The sequence below is a fragment of the Portunus trituberculatus genome, chromosome 18, assembly GCF_017591435.1.
Source record: "Portunus trituberculatus isolate SZX2019 chromosome 18, ASM1759143v1, whole genome shotgun sequence".
Taxonomy (NCBI): domain Eukaryota; kingdom Metazoa; phylum Arthropoda; class Malacostraca; order Decapoda; family Portunidae; genus Portunus; species Portunus trituberculatus.
In genome coordinates, this window is record NC_059272.1 from 2044701 (window position 1) to 2054791 (window position 10091).

Genomic DNA, 10091 nt, shown 5'->3' on the forward strand with positions numbered 1-10091 from the left:
GCTTTATAAATAATTAGTAGGCTCGTCACCCCCATGACTCTCACTTCACGAGATAACTGGGCGTGTAAACATTTAACACGCGCCAAAGAAAAACAATAAATAAATAAATAAATAAATAAAATAATGAATTAATAAATATGTAAACAAATAATGATAAATGAATAAATAAATGAAGTATGGTAATGCGCACAGCTGACTCATGATCAATTTAGTTCACTTTTTTTATTCTTTGACGTGTTTTATTTATTTTTTTTTATTCATACATTTATTCATTTATTTATCTATTTTCGTTTCATTATTTCATCTATCTATCTGTCTGTCTGTCTGTTTATTGATTAGCTTTTGTTTATTTTATTTTATTTATCTATTTACTTCATATATTTTTTTTTCTATTTTCATTTTATTGACTTATTTATTCATTTATTTTATCTATTTCAATCTTATCTTGTTTATCTATCTGTTTACTCATTTTATTGGCGCATTTATTCATTTATTTATCTACTCTAACTTCCTTATTTATTTGTGTATCTGTTTACTATCATAATTAATTTACCTATTTTTTTCATGTATATTTATTTTACCATACATATTTCTTTCACATTTTCATTTTATCTTACTCAATTTACACGTTTATTCATTTATCTATATCAATTGTCTTATTTTACGTATCTATTCATTATCATCGTTCATTTATATATTCATCTTACTTATCTATTTATTTATTTATTCATTTGTTTCAACTAATGCCGGTTAACTTGATAATTGGCATGCGAATAATTTATCACTAGGACAAATGGCCACAAAATTCAACTCTTTTTTTTTTTATTTTCCTCTGTGTGTGGCTTTCCTGGTGCATTTCCTGATGGTACACACACACACACATACACACACACACACACACACACACACACACACACACACACACACACACACACACACTCCACTATGTACTTCGCAGTATAAAAAAAAATTAATTAATGAATGAATAAAATAAGATAAAATAGAATAAAATAAAAAGCATTGTTTATACGTGTTTTGATGTAGTTTTGGGGTGACAATAGTTTCCTTTCAGTCTTCAGGGGAATAAGTTTTTTTTTTTTCTCTCTCTCTCTCTTTTTGTTTTGTAGTAAGGGCATCGATAAGGGCGTAAGAAAAAAAAAAGTAAAGAAATCATTGTTTTATGTATATTTGGGACACTAGTTTTTTTTTTTCATTTTCCTTCAGTCATTCATCAGGTAAATCAATTTGTCTTTCTCTCTTTGTTTCGTAGTAAGGACATCGATAAGGACGCAAAAAAGAAAAAAAAATAAGTTTATACGTATTTTTATGTATATTTGGGACACTAAGTTTTTTTTTTTTTCCTTTTTCTTTCAGTCATCAGGTGAATATTTTTTTTCTTTCTCTTTCTTTGTTTCGCAGTAAGGACGCCGGTAAGGACAACAACAATAAGTACAATAAGAGATGCCGAGTGAGGTGCCGGGGCCTTACATTAACAAAACAGTCAAAGAAAGATAATATTTGTATCCATCCTCAAACATTTCAGCGTTTCACCTCCACTACTTCAAAAGCGCTTTATCTAGATTTATAAGAGTTTTTAAAGGTGTTTTTACGTTTCTAGAGGCAGATTGACAAGATTTCTACATTATTAACTGGAGAAACACTCTTGAAAACCCCGCTAGTCATCTCTGTGGCCTTAGAAAATAGTTGTGGTGAGAGAAAAGAGCGTTTTTTTAAAGTGTTTTGATGGTTCTAAAGGCAGTGTTAAGATTTCTACATTATTAATTGGAGAAACACTCTTGAAAACCCCGCTAATCATTTCAATGGTCTTAGAAAATAGTCGCGGTGAGAGAAAAGAGCGTTTTATAAAGTGTTTTGATGGTACTAAAGGCAAAAGAACAAGATTTCTACATTATTAATTGGAGAAACACTCTTGAAAACCCCGCTAATCATCTCTGTGGCCTTGGAAAATAGTCGCGGTGAGAGAGAAGAGCGTTTTATAAAGTGTTTTGATGGTACTAAAGGCAAAAGAACAAGATTTCTACATTATTAATTGGAGAAACACTCTTGAAAACCCCGCTAGTCATCTCTGTGGCCTTGGAAAATAGTCCTGGTGAGAGAGCAAAGCGTTTTATAAAGTGTTTTGACGGTTCTAAAGGCAAAGGAACAAGATTTCTACATTATTAATAGGAGAAACAGTCTTGAAAAACCAGCTAATCATCTGTGGCCTTGGAAAATAGTCCTGGTGAGAGAGCAAAGCGTTTCTGAATGTCTTGAAACGCCAGTAAACAAAAACGCCTTCTCCTCTCAGTTCTCAGTTTTCCAAGGCCACAGAGACAACATGGCGGGTTTTCAAGACAGCTTGTCCTTTTAATAAACTAGAAATCTTGCCAATCCATCACCAGAATAAAAAAAATACTCTTAAAATTAAAACATGAGGATCCATTATCAGAACTATAAAAATACTCTCAAGAAACACGAGTATCTTTAACTGGAGCCTTTGGAAAGCAGTGACGCCTTCCTTTATCACCCCAGAGACAACTACCCGAGTTTTTCATACAGTTTTTCCTTTTAATAAACCAAAAATCTTGTCACTCTATCACCAGAACCACAAAAATACTCTTAAAAAACACGAGTACCTTCAATTGGAGCCTTTGGAATGCAGTGGTGGTGAGAGAGCAAAACGTTTCACAATACGGACCTTTAAAACTATCAGACAGGTCTTTTTTCATTTTTTTTTTCCTTGCTTCCGTCTGCAATTTGTGAACGAATTATGGTCGTAAAATAAAGTAAAAAGCAAAACAAGTGAATAAAAGTTAACTAAAATGAGCTTTCGAGTATGAGTTACGTTAAAATCGACATAGCGTGCGAGTCGAGGCGGTATAATCGACGTTCACACACACACACACACACACACACACACACACACACACACACACTAATCAATAACAGCAGAGTAACAACCCGGGCTGGCTGATGGCAACACACGATGGAATATTAATCCGGCAATCCCTTCTACCTGCCATTGCCTGCTGAATAAACAAAGGCAACAAGGCTAACTAACTCTCTCGAAAGCAAGTACGAGATTATTAGGTTGTTTTTAGGTACATAGGAAGTGATAGACAGTAAGATGAGTAAAATAATGTATGTGTGGTAACTAACTAACACTATTTCTGCAGTTTTTTTGGCTAGTTTTCCCCCTCGTACATAAAATAAAGTCGTAACTATTCTTGCTACATATCACAGTATAACCCACGCAAAGCTCTCTCTTCCTTTCCTTCCCTCTTTCCTTCCTTGTTTAATCTGATTTCCCGTGTAAAATAGAAAAATACTAATACAAAAATAATAAATAAATAAATATAGCACTGTCATTATCAACTTTTCCTTCTTTTTCTTTCCTTTTTTTTTTTATTTCATCCGTGCAAGTCTACCATTAAAATTGCTGCTAATGTTAATAGTGTAGTGTGGGTGGCGATATTCATTCTCTCTCTCTCTCTCTCTCTCTCTCTCTCTCTCTCTCTCTCTCTCTCTCTCTCTCTCTCTCTCTTTAATATTGTACCTGGTAAGTGTCACGGAGCAGCAAATGTACGTACCTTTATTTCTATTTTTACAACACTTTGCGATGCCTCCTACAAAATACTAATACACACAAATAAATAAATAAATAAATAGAAAATAAATAAATAAATAAATGCAGCACTAAAGCTAATGTTAGTTATATAGTGTAGTTAGTTATATAGTGTAGTTGGTATAATAATGTATAGTTAGTTATAGTGTAGTGTGGGGGGCGGCGATTCTCTCTCTCTCTCTCTCTCTCTCTCTCTCTCTCTCTCTCTCTCTCTCTCTCTCTCTCTCTCTCTCTCTCTCTCTCTCTTGTACCTTTATTTCTATTTTTACAACACTAAGTGATGTCTAATGACTAAGCGTATAACGTTATTTTCGTTGTCATTATCATCATTGTATTGCATCTCGTTTTAATGTAATTTTAACGTTAACTAATTACCAACTAGCTAGATATATAAATGGTTGTTGTTTCTCTAACCGTGTCACTTCAACTAGAGCCCTTTGAAAACAGTGAAGTGATGTAAAGAGTATTTGTATGCATGTTGATAATGCAGAAAACTTGTTAACATGTCACTAGAATTACAGAAACACTCTTAAAAAACCCGTGTCACTTTAACTAGGAGCCCTTTGACAGCAATGAAGGCCCCTACACGCATTATCTATTTGTATTTTATTTTTATTTTCATTTTAGTCTCTTTCACCTCTGTAGTCATATATCAGTATCTAAGTCACGTATATTTGTTCTCATTGTCACTGTTGTTCCTCTTATTTATCTATCTATTGCTGTTTTCTTTGTTTTATTCATTTTCTTCATAATAACTCACCTCTTTTAAACAATTCTCTTTCTTACTTTTCTTCTTTTGATCTATTTCCTTTCTTTTACTAATCTTTTTTTTTTTTCCATTTTATGTTTCTTTTATTTCTCTGTGTACTCTTTTTTTTTTTTTTTTTAATTTATTCCGCGTGATTCAAAGTTCGCTGGCCTGGACTTCAATTAACCTCTTCAGTACTGGGACGCATTTTTTTTTTTACCGCAAGTTTTGGGGTACTATTAGACGCGTGCATTTACATTGGGAAGGATCGATGGAGGACAGAAGATTAATGGGCAGTCTTCACTACTTTAAACCCATACGTAAGTCTCTGAAACTGTATTAAATCACCAAGTATTGAGCAGAAACGCGTCATGGTGGCTACGGAAGCGGTGAAGTCATACACCAAACCTTCCTTTCACCTCATACATTCTCACTTCCAAGGCAGCGGAGCATATCACGTTTAATCTAATACCACAGCACTGTGTAATATTTGGCTTCACGCGGCTTTACTCGTGCTTTCACACAACGCTGCTGCTTCCAGAACGAATTACGTAACGATGATAAACGCGCGAGTGTGTCTGGCAGTAAACACATGAACGAGCAAGTGATGGTCGGTGTGTGTGTTCAGAAAAGCTGTTCTCTCACTGCGACAATTTTCCAAGGCCACAGAGACGACTAGCCGGGTTTTCAAGACAGCTTCTCCTTATCATAAACTAGTAAGTAATCTTGGCAATCTATCATCAGAACCACAAAAATACTCTTAACCCCTTCAGTACTGGAACACATTTTTACCATGAGATTTGTGTACGATTAGACCATTTTATTGACATTAGGAAGGGTCTATGGAGGTCACAAGATAAATGACCACAGTTTTCTCTATTTTAATGCCCCCACATAAGTTTCTGAAGCTGTGTAAAATCACCAAATAGTCACCAGAATTAATATGAAAACACTTCATAGTACTGAAGGGGGTTAAAAACACGAGTATCTTCAACTAGAGCTTTCGGAAAATAGTGACGGTGAGAGAGCAAAAACGGGCGAGGCGATACAAGCGTAGTGATTGTTGTACTTATCTCAGTAATTTCGAAATACTAGTTTATTTCTGGGCAAAAATTGGTCCACGCAATGACATAAGCGTTATCATCGGTATCCTTAAGTAGTAGATTACGTCGTGGGTAAGCGCCATATTCAGAAACTTTTCCTTCTCTCACCACGGCCATTTTCAAAGACCACAGAGACGAATAGCCGAGTTCAAAGAGTATTTGTCCTGTTGATAATGCAGAGAACTTGTTAACATGTCACTAGAATCACAGAAACCCTTAAAAAAAACCATGTAGCTTCAACTAGAGCCCTTGGAAAACAGTGAAGGTAGTGTGAGGCGCGGAAGTGTTTCAGAATATGTATTGACTTAGTGGTAGAATCCTTCGCTCCCATGCACGCACGTTCAAATCTCACTCCTTCCCTCTCGCCACAATTCTCTCCGTCTGGCGAGCGATGGTGATGAACGCGAGGACTGTTAGCGAGTTAATGGAAGACGATGACGTGAAGAAGGAAAAGAGGTAACAAAAAAAAAAAAAAAAAAAAAAGAGAGGAACAAAGCGTGGTTATGAGAGAGAAAGAGCTCGAGGAAAAGAGGTAAGAAAACTGAGTGAGAGGAACATAACAGGAAAGAATAATAATAAGAACAGAAGCAACAAGAATGACACATGAGAAACAAGAGTGGCAGTGGCAGAAGGAGAGAGAGAGAGAAAGTGGGCAAAAGAAACAAGTAGGTAACGAGAACACAAGTGAGAGAGAGAGAGAGAGAGAGAGAGAGAGAGAGAGAGAGAGAGAGAGAGAGAGAAAGAGGAAAGAAGAGGGAGAAAAAAGTGAGTAAACAAGAAAACAAGTGAGCGAGAAGGACAAAGAGACAGATATGATAGAGAAAGAGGAAAAAGAAGAGGAAGGACAAATAACAACAGATAAGCCGAGCAGGAGAGGAGCATCAACATCAGCATCAGTAGCCTCATAAACTCGTAAAAGAAATCATCATTAGCATCAAGAGGAGGAGGAAGGAGGGAGGAGGGGGGAAAGACAGCACCACACATGCAGAGGGGGAGAGAGTGTGTTGTTGTAGGGGGGGGGGTTCTCTTACCTTCTCCACCTCATACAGTCGCCCCTGAGACTGCTACCAGGAGAGAAACAGAACACCATTAGCAGGTTGATCAGGAGCACTTGGGTTGATGTGCAATAATAATGGTTCTAAGAGACACACAGGTAACGAGAGACAAAACAACACCACGAGTCAATAATTCAAGTTACTTTGTTCATTACTGGTGGGGGAAAAAAAAAGTTCCATGAAAGAAAACAATAAAAATCAAAGTGAGAGAGAAAAAAAGTTAAAAGATTCGGGGAAGGGGAAAAAATTGTAGAGAGGAAGAAGAAATGGAAATAAAAACACGTTGTAGAATAATCTCAAGGGAAACGAAAAATTTATAAAAACATAAATGAAAAAGGGAGGTGTATTTTTAATTAAGGACTCTGGTTTCTCTTACAGCTTGATAAACTGTTCTGGTGTGCGTTTAGTGTATTTCTGAAAGGTGTATCTGACTGTTTTAACTGATGGAAGGGGTTGGAATCTCTATTGGAAGGATTGAAGTCTTTATAAGGGGATTGAAGTCTTTATAAGGGGATTGAAGACTTTAAGTAGCTGTTATCATTTAGTATCTTGGTTTTTCTAAGCTTTGATATACTGGTAAGGTTAAAGTTTAGTGTTACGAGTCTTTTCAAGGGTACTACTGACAGTGATCGAGTGGCTGAGATCTTTAAGTACATGTAAGCAGATTTTTTCAGCACTCTGGTTCATTTTCAGCTTGATATATTGGCTTGGTCTTAGCTACGTGATATTTAGGAGGGTATTACTGACCGCTATGGTGTATGAGTGTTTCAATTATCAAAATGCTGCGCTACTGTTGTGTTTTTTGTTCAATGAAACCATTTAGGATTGACTCAAATAATGGAAAAAATGCCATAACGTTACTGGAAAAGCTTAGAAATCATTCGTTACAAGAATATTATCATCAAAGAAAAGGGAAGAAAATGGAGTTAACCCTTTCAATACTGGGAGGCATTTTTTACTGAATTTTGGGTATAACTAAACCATTCTATTTTCATCAAGAAGTGTCTATGGAGGTCAGAAGATTAATGGCCAGAGTCTTTACAAATTTAATCCCCCACAAGAGTCTCTGAAGCTGTATAAACCCACCAAATAGGAAGCAGAACAAATACGAAATCGCGTCATGGTGTTGAAGAGTTTAAAGGTGAATCTTCAAATAGGTATTGTTTTGTCTCCCTAGAAAGAAACCCCCAAGACATGACTGATGGACATGACGCGAGCAACACACAGGTCACTGGCGGAGAGTTGTCATTCCAGAGAGCCCGTGTGGAAACCCTGAGGAGGAAACATTGAGGTGAGAGTGATGCTGGTGCCGGAGGGAGGACAGGGCGCGGCAAGGGAGGTGCTGCTGGGACCACCACGCGGCGCCCACACACCACCTACAGTACTGAGAGAACGGCAGATTGTGAGTACCCCTTGTAAGTGTGTGTGTGTGTGTGTGTGTGTGTGTGTGTGTGTGTGTGTGTGTGTGTGTGTGTGTGTGTGTGTGTGTGTGTGTGTGTGTGTGTGTGTGTGTGTGTGCTGCTCCTCGCTTGACACAAAGGGAGAGTCAAGGAGAAGTGCATCATTATCCCCACTTGAGGTTGTCTCCTTCCCAGCGCGAGGCGTGGGTGTGTTGAGGCGCGGGTTGTGTAAGGCGTGAAGTGTGTCAAGTGAGCGCATCACATCACCATGGACATCACTGGCCGAGGCTGTGGACGTGTCTGTGGTGTGGTGTGGTGTGGTGTGGTGTGTGGGTGTGTCTGTGCTGTGTTTTGGTGTGGTGTGGTGTGGTGTGTGGGCGTGTCTGTGATGTGGTGTGTGGTTTGGTGTGGTTTGGTGTGGTGTGGTGTGGTGTGGTTTGGTGTGGTGTGTGGGCGTGTCTGTGGTGTGGTGTGGTGTGGTGTGTGGGCGTGTTTGTGGTGTGGTGTGTGGTCTGGTGTGGTGTGGTGTGGTGTGTGGGCGTGTCTGTGGTGTGGTCTGTGGTGTGGTGTGTGGTGTGGTATGGTGTGATGTGTGGGCGTGTGTGGTGTGTGTATGGTGTGAGGGCGTGTGTATTCCCCGCGGCGTGAAGCCTGCTTGGCAGCCTGAGGGCACGTTCCGCTGGTGGGCGGAGACTCACCTGGTGCAGGTGTGCATCCTGGGACACCTGGTGCAGCGCCTCCAGGTCCTGCTTGGTGACGCCCACGCAGTCCTTGAGGCCGTGAGCCACGCTGCTGCTGATCTGCGAGGCGCGCTCCGGCCGCGGGGACTTCGGCACCTTGACGTGGGGCGGCAGCGCCAGCACGCGGCGCACGTCCCTGGGTGACGAGCCCGTCTGGCCCAGCACACCCTGCCCCGCCCACCCCGCCCTGGCCGCCGCCTGCTGCGGAGAGCCGGCGCCGGAGCCCGAGCGGCGATGGGTGAGCAGGCCCCCGAAGGAACGGGAGCGCGTGAGGCCCTGGTGCAGCGGGGAGCCCTCGCGCCCCTCGCATCGCTCCCTCAGAGACATGTCCTCCCCGCCCTGGCAGCACTCCCGCCGCCGCCGCCGCTCGGCGTCCTCGCGCTCGTCGTCCGGCGGGTGCGCAGACTCGTAGCCGGGGTCAGAGAGCGCCGTGAGCAGGCAGGGGCGGCGCAGGGCCCCCGAGGAGGATCCGCTCGACGAGGACGAGGCTTCCGAAGATGAGGTGTCGCTACGGGAAGAGTTGCTGCGGGTGGTGCCAGGGACGCCTGTCCCCCCCTGGGAGGGTCCCGGGGGGTTCAAGCCGCCCCCAACGCCCTCACCACCGCCGGGGTCCGCCTCGCCCGGGGCCAGGGGCTCACCTACCTCCCACAGCTCCACTCCCAGCCGCACCTGCAACACAGACAGTCACCGGTTAACAACACAACAACTACACCGTGGCTCAAATATCACACATTAACGTTCCTGAGGCAAGGCAAAGGAACGCAGCGCACGCACGCACACACACACACACACACACACACACACACACACACACTGTGGCAGTACATCATTGCTTCAGGCAGCTGTCATGAGCGCGGTCAAGTGGGTTGGGAAAGAAAAAGCGACCCACAACCGCAGGCGGGTCGGGGCGGGGCCGCTCGGGGCGGGGCTGCTGCGAGGCACGGGCGTCCCGGGGCTTTGGCTCACGCCCAGACGCGCCACTCATGCACTCCATCACCACACACTAAATATCGCGCGGCCTCCCGGGGCCTCCCTCTTGGCAGGCAGGCAGCCACACCCTCTCCTCAGCGGCAGAGACAGGTACGCCGCCCCGCCCCGCCCCGCGCAGCCCTCCACCACCCAGCCCCACCCCGCCATCCCGGCAACTGGACACACGGGCGGGTGTATAATCTCGTAACAGGAAGCCCCGGAAGCTGAGGCAACCTGGGTGTGACCACCTACTGTGTCCACACCACCTGCCCCGCTCCCCGCACCACATCCCTCACCCAGCCCCGCCCGCCGCCCCTCCACCAGCCAGGCGCCGATGAGGGACGCACCACGCACTGCAGGAAGGGTTGTGTGCCGCGCCCCTCACAGCCTATCCGGGTGGCGCTCCTTCCACTTCTTCAAGGCGAGGGAGAAAGGGGGAAGGGGGCCCTCG

General features: G+C 42.7%; 1 protein-coding gene across 6 annotated transcripts in view; it reads right to left on the reverse strand.

Annotated features, from left to right (window-relative positions):
* The window catches only part of LOC123505773 (rho family-interacting cell polarization regulator 2-like), a 141121-nt gene that overhangs the window by 23230 nt on the left and 107800 nt on the right, over nucleotides 1-10091 (reverse strand). For 3 of the 6 annotated variants that reach the window (XM_045257447.1, XM_045257445.1, XM_045257449.1), the window contains exons 2-3: nucleotides 8630-9340; nucleotides 6508-6540 (exon numbers count right to left, since the gene is read on the reverse strand). In XM_045257447.1, the coding sequence (XP_045113382.1) occupies nucleotides 6508-6540; nucleotides 8630-9340 (744 nt within the window). The remainder of the gene's footprint in view (nucleotides 1-6507; nucleotides 6541-8629; nucleotides 9341-10091) is intronic. The other 3 variants (XM_045257446.1, XM_045257450.1, XM_045257448.1) reach the window with 2 other exon arrangements.